Source organism: Protopterus annectens, chromosome 5.part0 (genome assembly GCF_019279795.1).
Source record: "Protopterus annectens isolate FY-2018-M chromosome 5.part0, PAN1.0, whole genome shotgun sequence".
Lineage (NCBI taxonomy): Eukaryota > Metazoa > Chordata > Ceratodontiformes > Protopteridae > Protopterus > Protopterus annectens.
Window position 1 is genome coordinate 887,915,645 of NC_056735.1, and position 17,020 is coordinate 887,932,664.

Consider the following 17,020-nt stretch of genomic DNA (forward strand, 5'->3'; position numbering starts at 1 on the left):
CAGTATTTGCCTTCATATGTTTTACTCCACTGGTTGGTTTGCAAAAAAAAACCTTTTGCAGTGTCCCTGGATTTGTCTTTGTACATACAAACCACATTGCTATATTTTCCCCTTCCCTTTTCTTGTGTCCAGAAGTCACTTATAACAAAGTAAATTTTTTATTGATTTTTATTTTTAAATAAAGGACATCAAGGTTAACTTACCTTGAATCAGTTAATGGATGCCATTGCAAAGAATCATTGTTGAAATATTTGTGCATGGACAAAATCCCTTACTAAATGTATTAGCCAGCCTCCAGTTCAGTTGGTGCTGTGGCTTTAATATACTGGTGTGTTTGTTCATGTCTTCCAAATATCTCCACCATTACATACCAGCTTTGCAGTGTAGTAACCACTCGACATGCCCATATACCTTTAGCCATCAATATGCAGCTACTCCTGTTCATGTGAGTATGTGAATTCAGTTTCAGACTTAAGGTGTGGAAGCTGCACTGAATAATTCTAGGTGCTTTTTCAGATTTCACATGGTGCTTGCTTAGAGCTACTCTCATGTTAAGCCACTATGAATATGTTGCACTGCCACCTCTGATACCAGGGTAATGTTTTAATCTTTCTATTCCCGCACTTCACACTAGCAGTATGCAAGCAATACACCACCTAAGCATCATTTGCCGTGCAGAATGTACAAGTATGCATACCAAATGTCTGTGTTTCCAAACATCGGTGTTACTACACTACTACTCAATAAAATGAACAGCACTCAGGCTGGGGAAAGGACAAGGGAGCCATGACATCACAGAATGGGTGGGTCTTATTATTTTAGTTAGAATCAGATGACGGCTGTGGTGATGTCACTTTGGGGGAGGGAACTGATTAAAAAAAAAAAAAGTACCTGCACTGCCTGGCCTTGATGATGTCAGTAACTGGGCGTCTCCAGAAAGCTTTATTCAAACGTGAGAGAATCATTTTGTAAGTGAAACCATCACAGTATGAGAAGGTAGGCTTCTGTTACAGAAGTAAGGGGAATTATAAAAATTGTAAATGCTTTATTGTTGCTGCTTTACAGAGGACAATGTAAATAGGGATGAAAAGGGCCGTGAAGTTGAGGAATACATTAGAGAAACCTGCTGTACTCCTTTAACCCCTCCACAAATTGGTAATTTTTAAGGAAGGGTTTGTGAATTACCCTTATAGAACACTGACAACTGACAAAATTGTACATGTCTGTTCCTATAGAATATGTATAATAAGTTACACTCACATTCTGTTAATGCTGCAGATTAATGGTTGTAATATTTTAAAAGTGTTCATGATTGTGCCTGTTTCTTTCTACATTTGTCTTGGAGTCTGTTGCTATGTGTTCCTGATTAGTTGAGAGGTATGATGACATGTCAGTCATTTTCAAGCAAGTCATTTTGCAGTCATCAGGATATGCACATACCCCACTACTGTATATACCATCCTTGCTAAATGTCATCTCCAGTGAGCATGTCAGTGATGTTTATATCAAAAACACTCACCTCCATTGATATGTAACCTTGTGTGACCATCACATTTATATTATCAGTTCTACTTCAAATGATCAAAGTTTCACAACATCGAACATCTGATCATCGAAGACCAGATGATCGAAGTTGTGAAAGACTGAGCATCAAAAAAAAAAAAAGAATCTAAAAAGAGAAAATGTCTGCTTTTACATTTTTTGCAGGGAGCAAGCCCCTCTGCACCCCCAACACCCCCTGCTACTTAAATATACCAACTCTGAGATCCTACTACAGTAAAGAGTATGGTAAAGTTCATGTTCCATGCTGTACAGTGATCTCTATTCAGAATGTTCGATTATTTCACAACTTCGATCATCTGGTCTTCGATATTCAGATGTTCGATGTTGTAAACTTCGATCATTTGAAGTAGATCCATACTATCATGTGTGATGATATACTTGCACAGGAGGTGTAAACAGCAGTGTGTACTGTGCTATCTACATATGTGCTTAATGTTATGCTGCTGACTTTTCTTGGAAGTATAGATACATTGACATATTCTATCTTGCTTTCAATGCCATATTTACCATACCCTCCTCCCGTTTCCTCATCCCTATCATTCATTTCTGTACCTATTTTCATCAACACACTTTCCCTGCCTAGTGTATGTTTCATTGTATTTGTCCTTGCTGCTTACCCCTCTCTGTTATATCATTTAGCAAATAATTGTTGAAGTGTACATTGCACTCAGTACACTTTTCTTTACTGTGTTATTACTGCTATTCCAATATTTTTACCCTGGCAGTCATTGTGGCTGTCTGCTCAATCTCATGGAGCAGGTTTGCTTGTAGGTAAACTTGGAAGCTTCTAGTTTCTGTGGCCATGGTGCTCTACATAATTTCTTAGAGGAAGCCCTGTTGCTGGCCACAAAACCTTGCTTGTATTCGTGTAAGCCTGATGAACAGCATGAATATGCGATTAGCACCGCTGCTCATAGCATTAACATGTAAAGTCCATGTAGACTTCATGCCAAGCCTAGACAGAGTTTATTGAATTCCTGAGATAGTCTTAGACTTGTTTTCTTCATGGTTTAGAGCTTTCACTATGTTTGTAGCTAATCTTGCCAATAAGCATGTAAACAACAGTCACCAACTTAAGCATGCAGTCAGTTTCAAGGAGGACCATGTCCCTTTTGGAGGGATATATACTTTTTGTAAACACTGTTTTTTTTTGTACATCATTTAATAGGCATAGAGCAATTGTCTTGTTTTCCTAATGATCTGTTCCAACACTTTTTGGAGCTAATCAATCATAGCAAAGCTGTAAGTTTGAACAAGAAGGGTTAGTTCATTTATAGCTTTAACTTTATACCCAGACATCAAAGCAGCTTTCAGTATCAGCCTAGGTCTTTTAAATTGTTCCTTATTAAGCTCTGTTCTTACTCACTCACGCTGCTTCATCTGTTCCCAGATATGTATGTACTCTGTCTTGTTGCGATTATTTTATGTCTTTTTCTTGTCCAGTGTTGTCATGTCCTTGTTGCTTTGGTTTTCCTGAAAAAAAAAAAAACAAATGCTGCATTTGCTCATTTATTGAGACTGAAAGTTATTCTAATGTCATACGAAAAGTTTTTTTAACAGCTTCTACCTATATTTCTAGCTGTTTGTCACACGAGCAGTACAGTTTTAGGTCATCCACAAAAAAATGGCAAAAATGTAATATGACAAGATTGTTTTCTTGAAGTCAGATTGTAAGGATAACCTAGTCTGTTAAATTTAACAGAATAAAGACAAGCCAAAACAATAATAGTGACAAAGAAGTACCCTGGAATATTGCCCACTGGATGCTTGCATCCTGGATAGTAATTTGCCTTCTTTGTTTATTTCATCTCTGAAGTGGTATGACAATTTTTCATAATAGTTGTAATAGACTTTATCAATGTGTGATGTCACATTATTAGCATGGAAGCTAGAAACTCTGAGGGGTGGGTCAGAAGAAAAAAATAACAAATGAAGTGAAATGGCAGCTGGGCTGTAATGATTTAATTCCAAGCAGACTAAAATGATCAACAAGGACATTATGTAACCATTCAGACAGGAAACTAATAGTTTCTATTTGAAGCTGAGCAGGTCCTTGTCAAAACAAATTTCCCTGTGCTGTTTTTGCCTTAAAAATAAAACAAGTTATTGCAGATCTCTTTGTCACATTAAGAAAAATATTGCAAAGGAGTAACATCCAAGGGATTATATTATTCTGTATCAGCTGGTAATATTAATGTCTTTTATTGCTGCACTTCACTTCTGTGTATTGACTGCTCTTCTCACTCAGTACATTAATAAATGTTTTTAAATATTTCTCTGTAATGGTGTCCTAAGTTTATCACTGGCAAATCAATTTCTAATGCATTAGATTATTTGTATACTTAAGCATGCCCTGTCTTACTAGAAGCATCTCAGCATTCATATGAACTTTCTGTTTTGATTTTCTACTAAAGACACTTGGAAGGTTTTCAGTGGCTTGCCTTTCCCTGAAACACTGGATCTGGACTTCATTTTCACATTTGCTGCAAACAGACTAATAACATTTTTAGCAATACTATAATAAATCTATAATCACTGCATTTCATTTAATGTTAACATGCGATTTTAAACTATTCTTCTTTCCCTATATTTATTGGGCTTTTTGGTTCATCGGTCAGATTACTTATTGATTACTGTTTATATGCTTTGATGATGTTAAGTTAGAGTATGTAAAGTGATCTTTAGATGCAATGTTTGGTCACCAACCATTCTCAATTCCATCTACCTCCTGATTAGGAACTATATTAGACAAGTGATCACTGGGACCACAAGATGCCAAACTGTACGAAATTTTAAGTAGACAGATTTAAAATATATTGCCACTCTTTTTGAGCATATAATAGTGCTCATTTCCCAAACTGGGCAGAGACATACATATCCCTGGTGTAAATGTGTGTCCAGTCATCCAGTCATCAAGACTAGTCTTAAAGATAGCCAAATGAGTACTTTACTTGACTTGTAGACTTGCAGTATACATCTCAACTGTCCAGATTTTCACAGAATGTACAGATTTTTGCCTCATATTTTTGGTCTGTTCCTCATAATGTTTTGGTTTTCTGGCAAATGATTGGCAAATCATTGAGGATGGAAGTCAACAAATAATGACGTGTTTGAGTTTCATACTTTATGCCATTCAGAAAATTCATGTTAATGGAAAACCTGTTATTCTATCAACTTTTTAAGTTTCTAAGCACAATATTTAAAAATTGTCCATATTTTTGGGCCTTGGTCCCCCATTATTTATGGCTTTTTCCAAATTTCCTGCTCTAAGAGGCTGAGAGGTATAACCTGTAGTGGTAATTTGTTCCATTGGCTGCCAAAGGAGTTAGGAGCCTACCTCTTCAGTCTGTCTTGTTTATTTGCAGGTATAAATTTAGGTCCCTAGTGTGGGTAATAAAGCCACTGATTTTGCAAAGAAATATGAGGCCAAATAAAATTAGGTACTTCATGGCTCAAAAAGCAAAACACAAAGCACAAAAAAGCAGCCAGTATGCTGCTGAGTATAAGTAAAGCATTGCTAGCTTTTAATAATTTAAGGCCTCTAATTTTCTTGGTTACAAATGTTTGGGGTGTGAGGGATATGATATTTGTACATACCAAAGGAGGCATTGTATTCGATGATGGGTTTGATGAGGGAAGAGTACAATGGTGGGATAACTTCTCTGTGGTTTGAAGTTGCCCATATAAGTATGTATGTTTCTTATGACCATAACTGTCTATGGATAAGTACCATTTATAATATATGAGTTGGGAGTGGCTTTTATGCTGAATGCTGTATCACTGCCTGTTTTGCATTTGACTTGAGATGGTATTTGGTACACCATGTAAGGGCATATTCTAGTTCTTGATTAGGTGATGCTCAGTATCAATGGATAAGTTGCTAACAGTGCCCAGCTTGCCTTTGGAAACAAATGTGGTTAACTATACTGCTAGGATAATAGCTAAGACTAAAAAAGAATGCCAAACTGGAGCTAGTCCAGCACCGATCCATGTGATACCCCACGATTTATGATTTTATATTCAGGAATGATAGCAACATCTTTCAGAACTTGCAATTTCTTTGATACCCAGTTTACAATCCATCAGATAACTTTACTTGTAGTTGTAGGATGAGAACATTTTATGTCCAATTACCTCAAAAATATATTTCTTCTGCATAAAATATAGTTTCCTGGGAGGTTTTTGCTTCCTGTCATTATTTACTCACAAATTTAAACTTACTATATGGTTGTATGTCATAATCTCCCTATTGCCTGATCTTATAATTTTCCACAATTTTTACCCTAGGAGTCTAATTCTTATAGAGGAGTAGAGAAAGGCCTGTTGTCCCTGTTTATCAATAAATATCCACCATATGTCTTAACCTGCCTTTTTATTGAAGCACAGATGCTAGTAATAACTGGGTTGTGTGTTTTCCTTATTTATATATGCATGTAATATATATTTCTTTCTTTCTTTCTTTCTTTCTTTCTTTCTTTCTTTCTTTCTTTCTTTCTTTCTTTCTTTCTTTCTCCTTTGATGATCATGTTAGTCCTGCTAGGGCAATGGCTTCTTTTTAGAGGAAACCCTATGTAGTATCCATGCTGACTAGTGGAAAATGGCCAGGACACTGGAGAAATTCCCATTATATTTTTGATATGTGCTGTGGGATCTTTTACATCCATCTGAGCAGCCAGTAACTCAGGCAGATGGGGCATTAGCTTAACATTTCATCCAAAGGATTGAGAATTCTTAATATTAACAAAAATGGTCTTCATTACACAGTAACATTAAATGTTATTAATTCCCCAGTAAAATGGAAAGCATCTTTCTCTTAATATTGAATGTCTACAGGACACATGCATCTCTCTCTTATCAAAATGAACGTACAAGGTTGGAATTTCTTCAGGACATCTCCCAACACATTCTTCAGGAAGGCGGTGTGGTCTTACCTTTCTAGTTAATTAAGACGTATGAGGCTTTTAAGTCATCTTTTGATATTGGGAAGGGTGTCTTGGCTACTTTCATAGTACAAGTCTGTGACTTAATTTTGACCTTTTGCATGGCGTTTTTGCATCCAAGGATAGGGAAAATTATATACATTTCATTTTGTATTTTTTACAGGACAAATCAAAAGGAAGGTTGGTTCCTTTATGATATGTGAGCTGTTTGCCTTGCCCCACAGACTCCAGTGCAGAAAATGCCCTTCAGATAATTGCACCTACCATGCTGTTTTTTTGCTTGGACTTACAAAGTGAGGAAGGTAGATCAAAGAGCTGCAGATTCACTTGAACTGTTAGCCATTATTCCCCTCAAGCACTCATAGTACCTATAGCAGGATATACATGATCTTTTCTGCACAGGAATTGTTTGACTTTTCTCTCCCTTTGACGCTAGTGTCTTGCCCTCAGTCAGATCATGAGGAACTCAGTGATTTTATAATTGATTTCTTTTAACATCCTCCATACTAAATGTTGGCCTATTTCACCATATTACACTAGAAAGACAGAATTTCAAAACTGCTTTCACATATCACTGCAGGAATTTATGCAAGCTCATGATTAGCATGGCAACTCAATGGTTACCTTATGGGATACCTTCAAGTGATAATTGCATTCAAGGCTTTGACCTGGGCAAATTTTGCTGGCTATCCTGGTAGAAAGAACTGATACAAAATGCAAACGCAGTATCACTGCTTGTAGATAAATATAGATAGTTCATTCGCTAAGGACTTTGGTGTGCTGCTCGGAGATCTTAAAATTAAAATAAAGAACATTATGAAGATTAACCAGAGCTTGACATGGCAGAGTTGAAGATGTTAAGATTTGCACTGGGTGTGACGAGGATGGACAGATTAGGAGTAAGTATATTAGAGGGTCAGCCCAGGTTGGAAGGTTTGGAGACAAAGCCAGAGAGGCAAGATTACATTTGTTTGGACATGTGCTGAGGAGGGATGCAGAGTATATTTGGAAAAAGATGCTAAGGATGAAGCTGCCAGGTAACAGGAAAAGAGGAAGGCCTAAAATAAGGTTTATGGATGTGGTGAGAGGACATGCAGGCGGTTGGTGTGACAGAGCAAGATGCAGAGGACAGGAAGAAATGGAAACAGTTGATCTGCTGTGGCGACCCCTAATGGGAGCAGCCAAAAAAAGAAGAAGAAGAAGATGAAGATTAAACACAGTTTGCTTTAGTCTACCATTCACTATAATACTATGACTTTTTCCATTGTGTATACAATTCTCTAAACCAGAGATACAAGGAAAACTGCTTTCAGTATTCAATGGCATCTCTACAAGACCTTATAATTCTGTTCACATTTCAATTCTGTTTTTTTTTTTTTTTTTTTTTTTTTTTTAGCAGATTTTGGTACAGGATATCAAGTGATACTAGATTCAGCAATAAACTCTATGCTTACATCCCTGTCTGTGCCTTCCCATGAAGTCTTTCAGAGGTTGCCTTTTCAAAGGAAGAGTGTTATATCAAAACCAAAAACAAACAAAACCATAATAACCTGATGGCTTTTCCTTAGAACAATATAACCATCTCCCCTCCTTGCTTCAACTATATAAAAATAAATATTAATAAATATAATAAAAATAAAGATTGGATGGCTTGGTAATTATACATAAGCCAAGGTCTGTTGCATACCTCTTGTAAACTGGGACTTTTAACTATGATATTAAAGACAGGAAAAACTCTTGATTGCCAGATAGTTAGTGAGCTCTATATTTACATAACATACATTACAAATATTCATGATGGTCTGGGTGTCCAAATTAGAGCCTCATTTGTCTAGAATTGCCCATTCATACCAGATTGCTTTAGTTAGGAGAAAGTCAGTACGGTGGAACACATTTAAAGGAAGATACTAGATGGAGGTTTACCAGAAAAATTTGCAAATGTGGATGGCATTGGTGTTAGATGATGAAAAGTCCTTTGAGTGCATAAAATACCCCTAGACATTATCATTCCTTGCCTAGTTCAACATCCACCACTCATTCCCCTAAGGCCTTAAAAGCCATCTGTCCTACCTTATCAGCTATTGTAAAAATGTTCTCATACATGTCTATTTCTTTCCTGATCACAAAAGGATGTGGTATGCCAAAGATGTCCTGTTGACCCATTGCTGATTGTAACAATCACCAAACCACTTGTTCTTGTAGATACCCGAGTGTTGGAGTAGGGAACAATCCTGGTTTGGGGACCTTAGCTCTTTTAATGAATGATTTAATATTTATAGTTTGAGAAACTTTTCCACTATCTCTTTAGTCTTGTAAAATGTACTTAAATGGATGGAAATTTCAGCATATACAGTTAGTCTTACCAAAATAATATTAATATCAGGGTCCTTTAATCTATAGGATTATTTTCAGAATCGGATTCCTTTGTTCTGGGAATTTGTCTCATTGGGTATTTTGATAGTTTACCTGGTTCTGTGGCCTATGAAGAATTTGTTCCAGAGCTGAGAACACTTGTTAAAATGTTTCTATAGCCCAAGCACTTCTTTTGTGAAGAAAGCAATGCCTTTTCATCTTCCTATGTCAAAACTTTGCAAATACACCAAAGAGGTAAAGAGGTCTTAGTGTTTTAATGGCTGTCTGGATGTCTTCATGTTACTATCACCCCAGACACAGCAGACGATTGTGTATACCAACACTGCTCCTGTTGGTACACCATGGAAGACTTTCATTAGCTACCCCTTCAAGCATACTTTGTGTTTGGTAGATCTTAGGGATCCAGTTTTTTAGTAATCGAGCGGCATCTTCACAAAGCATGGTACATGTTTTCACTTCATTAATATTAACATGATATTTTTGAATTTCACTGGTGTATTGTATGTCATATATCTTAAGCTGTTATTTACTTGTTTTTACTTTTTCCATTTCATGGGATGCCAAAGTTCCAAGAATTTCTCAGTTTCATTTTCTGTATTTATATTTGATAACCTGATAAGTAAAATATAACTTATACCACTTTCTGCCATAACATTGGTGCAATGCAGTTACATTAATATAAGAAAGTACATGGTAATAACATAGAAAAAACAAAAATGTTGAAGTCAACAAGAGTCTAAATGCTTTGTGCATTATCTGATGAATAAGCCCAGAATATGCACCCCCCCATACCACTTGCTAATTATTTATTCAAACTCTGAGACTTTACAATCCCTGGGAAAAGGAAATATTCCCCTACTCGAGCATTGTCACTCTCACACACCAGTCAACCATCCATTTTGTTGACCAAAGCACATCAACAGAACAGAGGCCAACATTAGGGAATTTCATGTATTACAAGCACTCCTACATTTATATACAGTGCATCTATATATATATATATATATATATATATATATATATATATATATATGTATGTGTATGTATGTGTGTGTGTGTGTGTGTGTGTGTGTGTGTGTGTATTTTTATGTTAAACACTGGATTTTCGAGTGTAGGGTTTGACAATTTTGCAATGTTTAAGTGCTACTATTCTCTTTAGGATGTGCTTTGAGTTAAGGTAAGTGCCTCTGTGTCTTAATGCCGGAACTTTCAGATATGGTCAAAATTTTAGTATTAAGGGTTAGTGTGTGAGTATTTGTGGGTCAGAGATACAGTAAGGGCTAGGTATGGTTATAATTTTAGTGTTGTGCATGTTAGTACTGTATGGGTGGACTATCCAAGTGCTTTGTGTAGTGATATTGTTAAGTTAAGGGTTTTTCATATGGTAATGTCTATTGTTGGGAATCAGGTCATGGTTAGGTTTAGCATACATGAGAAAGGTAAGTTACATTACTCGTGTGTGCAAATCCTAACTTTGTTCCTGCCCTAACATCTGACCCAACGCATTACCTTATGAAAAATCCTGTCTCTAAAAGTATTTTTATTCAGACAAAGGTTGTTTGGTGTTATTTTTATTATTTAGTTAGTTAGTTAGTTAGTTAGTTAGTTATTTTTGTTTGATTAATTCATTGATTGCAATGTTTGTTCATCTTTTGGGATCAGTCAAGTTATAGTTATTTGATTTTTTCAGTGAAGTGAACTTCAAGTTGAAGATATCTGAGTGGCTGTCATTCTTCATTTTGAGATTTGCTAATACACTCATATCCATTTATCTATCTATCTACATATATATACAGATATAGCTATATCTATCTATATATTTAAATACACACACACACACACACACACACACACATATATATATATATATATATATATATATATATATATATATATATATATGAAAGTGACATTCTGTGTCTTTGCTTCATTGTGTCAGGACTGAGGGAAATGCCCTTCATACAGTCACCAACAAAACTGAGACTTTTGCCAACATCTGATCTTAACTGGAAGTGTCATAGTAGGTCTGTAGGTGCCAGACAGATATATTTTTTATGATGGCCTGAAGATGAATGCTTTTTGGGTGGAGTTCATGTGTGACTATAGACATGCATCATTTTTGATTCCACCCAGATCTCATGCATTTCATATTCCTTAGACAATCTTAATCTGTGGTAGGCACTCCTCTTGCTTTAGTTGTTTATCTTCCAAGAAGACATCTCTGATAATGGAAGTTCTTTCTCTAAATACTAATTTCGATTAATGGCACACTATAGGCCAGATCTATGAAATGTAATTTAAGGGGGCTAAATGCAGAAACGTAAAAGTAAGGCAATGCTATGCTGGGTTTCACTTAGATTTTTTTTGTCTTCACCTACCTGGATAGGTGGCAGATACTGGAATAGTTAGGCAGAATTGGTACTTATAACTTGTTTGCCCATATACCCTGAAGGGATGCTATAGGCAGGCGTCTTCCTCCTCACTCTGCATCCATTCTTACTTCCTTGCATTTTTTTTTTGTATTCCTTTAGATCTTCCTTTGTTTGAATATTATTTTCAATAGTTGTTAAAATTGGAATAGTTATTTATGTATAATTTAATTTTTCATTGATGGTTATATAACATTTGGATATGGAATGGTATGTTAATCTGATTTTGATATCATTTGTTAATGGATAAGCAAAACAGACAATTTTCTCTAGCTTTGACACTTAGGATGATGTAACTTTATATTAACATATTTATTCCTCCACTGTAGTATTTCATTCTGATTTATTAACTGAAATGCCATTGTGTTAATTAAGCTTACTTCTGCAGTTAATATTGTTCCTTTTTCTGGAAAATAAAATGCTTGCTGTTGCTGTATTGTTTACTTTTAAATGTTAAATAACACTTTAGAAAAAAGTTGGCAGTTTCAGAGATACAGTTTAGAAGGGCCTTTCTTTAAAGACTGATGTCTAAAGAGGTGTAGTCATACAACATCAGCTAATAATGAGGATTATCAGCATTTCCATTAACATTCTCTGTGCAGGATTGCTGACCAATCGCCAGAAAGGCTAATTGTGCTACACTGCTGACTGCAATCTATGTGACTTGCAAGTTCAGTTAAAACATATGTTATTGTGGCTAATTTTCCATTTGTGTATTCTATACAGCTGTAAAGGCTGGGTCATTGCCTCAGATATGCACAGACACACACACATACAGACAGACTCACAATGACAATATAGAATGAGGTGCAGATTATCTGGGATTAGAAAAATCCTGTAACTCATAGAACTTTTCTACAAATTTGTATAGTACTGCATATTTTATTTCTAAAAGTGCATACCATAGTATACATGGTGTATGCCTGGTTACATACATGGTCTCATGAACCATACTGCAAAGCTACCCCTCCAAGAAGCATTTAACAGTTCAGTCCAAGGTCTCATTGAAAGGGGCTTCATGTCATTGATACAAATATCAGGATTTTGAATTATGTCTAATTTTTGTAAAAGACTGATATGCTTAATACCTTTGTTTTTAATAAAAGGAATATCTGTTGTTTTAGGAGTATTCTAATATTGTAACACTTATTTATTTGCTTTTGGTGGCATATTAATTTATAATACTTCTCCCAGATAACACCACTGCAAATATGAAATATTATGGTAAGGTCTATGTCAGAATGTTTTGGAATGTATTTGAATTTTCTAGTCTTACTGGATATTGCTTTACTATGTTAAGAACAGTATGAGGAAAAAAGGCAGACATCTTGAAGAAATAAAACATGATTTGCAAATTAAAAATATGACAACATAGTAATACCGTATACATGTAGGTATTAACGAGACGATAGATATCAACGTGCAAATAGTTTCATACAGTGATATACACCATGGTGTATTGCATGATTGTATTGTAGTTTAACCACATGCCTTTTATTGAAAATTTAACATTCTTTGTTTTCAGCCAGCAAGTAGTATTGCCTGAATATCAAGGACAATGGATAATAATACTACAGTATCCATATCTGCCATCCAGATTGGATTTCCAGATATCAGAAATGTGGCAACCTTCTGTTCAGCATGTTCAATTATATTCTACATTATTACTGTGCTTATCAATGTTTTAGTTTTTTCTGTAATTATCCTAAAAAAACTCCACGAACCTATGCATATTTTGTTCTGCAACCTGCTATTAAATGGAATAATTATCAGTACAACTTTATTACCTAAATTAACAGTAGATATTTTATCAGAACTTAAAACAATTTCTGTATTAGGCTGCTACTGTCAAATGTTCTTTATGCATGTTTTTGTATTTACTGAACTAATGCTTTTAAGTGTTATGGCATATGATCGTTATGTTGCAATATGTGATCCTTTGAGATATTATGAAATTATGACTCATGCACATATGAACAGACTGATTGCGACTACATGGTTGTTTTCGATTGTTCCATGTTTTGTAGGAGTTATTTTATGTGCAAGACAACCACTATGCAATTTTGCTGTAGACAAACCTTACTGCGATTTTTATTCTGTATTAAAATTGCTGTGCACTGATCAATACTTTTATAACATGTATGCATTAGTGCTAACATTTCTTAATATATTTCCGATATCAATTATTATATATTCTTACATCAACATAATTGAGATCTGCCTACAAAAGTCAAGAAAGTCTTATTGGAAAGCATCTCAAACATGTTTTACACATTTGCTTATGTTTATTATTTACCTAATTGGTGTTCTGTTTATTATAATTCAAAACCGCCTTCCCGCAAACAATATTCCTCAAGGTGTGCATGCATTCCTTTCATTAGAATGTTTTATCCTTCCTCCCCTTGCCAATCCAGTTATTTATGGACTGAGAACAAAACAGATACGGACTGGAGTAGAAGAGCTAACACGTTTTTTTTTTTCAAGCTAAGACTTTCTCAGGCAACATATCGAGTAACTTAAGCAGTAGTAATAAAGACAATACACTGTTTTCCTTCTGCTGTGCAAATACCAGAATCTGTCAAAAGGGATGGAAAGGCAGGCAAATTTATTTTATGCAGACATGATTATTTATTTTATTTATTGACATTTGACATTTATTGACATTTAATTACTGGGAAAATCCAATTGGTAGAAGCCTGTTTTCAATGGAGGCCTGGGGAGAAAAGCTCCAAATGATTACAAAACATTTTAAGAACAATAATTATACAATCTTCAAAAATAAAACAAAAACATCTGTAGTTCAAATAATTATAACAGATTAGACATAATATAAAAACTTTGATTAAGATCGATACATGACAATCATTTAATACTTATTGAAATTTTAGACAGTTTGTAGAGAATTTAAAGATAAGTTAGTCTAATACAAACAGGGATTGCAATATGAAGTGAGGGGGAAACAGGCTTATAGTATATTTAGAGAGAAAGTCAGAGAGGACAATTAGATAGTAAGGAAGTAAGTGAAAGAGAGAGAGAGAGAGTAAGGCGGTATAAGGAAGGAAAAAGTACTTGTTCACATTTTGGGATATAGTTTATCCTAGTTTTGAGCAAGTACGGAGGCAGATTTTGGTAAGAAAGTCTTTCAGAGTGGTTTTGAAAGATGGCAGGGAGAGTATAGATCTGATGGATGCAGGTAAGGAGTTCCAGGCCTTAATCAAACAAAATGCATCATAGAGTATTGCATACAATACTGAGCCACTTAAATAACCAATACACATAAAGACAAAACTAATGACAACGTCAACGTAACAGCTCATTTTGTAAAAACATTAGCCAGTGAGTTAAGAAATTATGCAAATTGATCATTGCCAAGCAAGAACGATATGGCCTTATGGTATTACTTTAGACAAAAATGTTTACAATTATGTTTACATAGTCCAGGCCTTTAACACATTATCTCCAGTACAGCTCTTTGAGTGTGCAACCATTAACTCACAATGGATGTGACTTGAGCCTTTAAAAATGAAGTTATCAACTTACAGTTCTAACAAATACTCATTGAGAGAGGTCAGATATCATTACAATTGTGTTTACCATCATGTATGCTTCAGGATAAAATATTTTGATACCTTGCATGTAGCATGGTTTTGGAATTGTTAATGAAAATATGAATAAGCAATATTTGATGCCTAGAGGTGTAGTAGGAGGTAATTGCAAAAACGCCTGGAAGCACACTCGGCTGTAATGAGTTAATAACTACAAAGCCAAATAATGACTCACTTTAACATAGTAACATAAATGCATAGCATAATAATTGGCTTTCATTACATTCACATATATATATATATATATATATATATATATACATATACATATATATTGACAGTAGCGTTAATGTTGACTTGTTAATGAGAACAATTTTATAATTGTTCTTGGGGATATCAAGCAAATGCAAACTTTGCATTTAACCTCCAGCTTACATGTAATTATTTAATTTGTGATATACATAAGTACACACACATGCACACACACACACACACACACACACACACACACACACACACACACACACACACACACACACACACACACACATGCATATATACATACATACATACATAAAACACTGCTCTGATCAAAATCCATGCATCACCACTAAATAATTATCAGTAGGGAAAAGTTTTGTTTAGTTAGAAAGCATCTCAAACATGTTTTATTGGATTTTGTTTTATTTATTTGTTTGATGGATTTACTGCACTTCATTGAGTCAAATGGTATCAGAAATACTCAGTCTAGGGATTCAAACCTCTTTTGCAATGTCAACAGAATGGTTTGGAGGATTAGGTATACTTCGTAGAGGATACCACTACTGTGGAACAAACTTTCTGTCCACATAAAACAAAGATTATCCCTGTCCATTTTCAAGCACAATTAGATTTATGGATGGGAAGCAGAAAATTTGCCCCAGAACTGTCCTCTGTACTACTAATGGACAGAGGCAGGTCCTAAATATTTTATCCTATGCATGAGTCCCTCAAATTATCTATGGTATGATCCCCGTTATTGTTATTAGGGTTAATATATAATTATCCACCATGGGATGGGTAAGTCCAATCTATAACCATATGGGATAGAATATTTCAAGCACTGGCTAATCTTATAATGGCTCACAATAGCAGCTAGCTTAGTGTTTACTTATGAACTTATGTATAAAGAACATGATACTATTATCCCACTGTATTTCAATAATGATTTGCTATAGAATAATGGTGCCATGAGTCAAACGTTAGTGTATTTCAAACATTTTGAAGAATATTTGTTGTACAGTTAATTTAATTTACAATTATAGTCTTGATGGTAAAGTTGCAATAGATTTTGCAAAAAAAAAAAAAAAAAAAGAAGATGCTTGTAAGGCTTGATTATTTTTGGTTTCACTGTTTGCCAGTTTTCTGTCTAAAATTACACCTAAAAAGAAGATATCACAGTAAGTACTTGGCAATGATTTATAAACAGGTGAAAGTCTTCTGGGTAAGGAAAAACAATGCACTTCTTTGCAAGAGCTGCTTCTTCCTTACACTGTGATTTTATTAAAAGATCATCATAAAGTGTTATTTCTATGGAACATTCTCCACTTACTTAACAACATGTCTTTCAAGGAAATCAGAAACTGCTGCTGAAGCATTTAACATTGAAATACAGCAGGCCACACAGTAATTTAGGTAGTGAAGAATTGTGGGAAGAGTCCTTCATGATGTCATTGCAGGACTTTTCAGCTCCATAAATTCAAGACCATCCATATCATTAAAATTAAATAGAATACCATAAACCTTCTTCACAAAATTGTCTGTTTTGGTATTGTATATGGTAAGGAAGTTATGTCTGACTCTAAAGGTTTGTTACTTATACATGCTGCAGAATAAGACCAATACATTTCAGGGAAACAATGAAAGGAGGAACTTGATATCTTTCTGATTAACTGGCATAATGCAGATAGAATGGGGTTTCCAAAAAAGCTTATTTTGATATAAAAAGAGACTGTGATTCAAAAAATATATAACAGTGTATTTCATGCCTACCAATGCACATCTTTGCACTGCAATACAAATCTATGCCCTATTATAAAGCTTTGTGCTTAGGTACTGAACTGGAATTTTTACTTTTGTTTGAAATGTTATTCACTTTTGCTATATGGTCACAGGAAAGTCATCTGTTGAA

At 34.9% G+C, this 17,020-nt stretch overlaps 1 protein-coding gene across 1 annotated transcript; it reads left to right on the top strand.

Moving 5' to 3' along the window:
• The first annotated feature begins 12,863 nt into the window (after positions 1-12,863).
• LOC122802258 (olfactory receptor 142-like) lies at positions 12,864-13,793 on the top strand. The gene has a single exon (XM_044071911.1). The coding sequence runs from the start codon at positions 12,864-12,866 to the stop codon at positions 13,791-13,793; it is 930 nt and encodes a 309-aa protein (XP_043927846.1).
• Positions 13,794-17,020: the final 3,227 nt, after the last annotated feature.

Coding starts and splice junctions, on each gene's coding strand:
- LOC122802258 (XM_044071911.1), top strand. CDS start 12,864: ATGGATAATAATACTACAGTATCCATATCTGCCATCCAGATTGGATTT.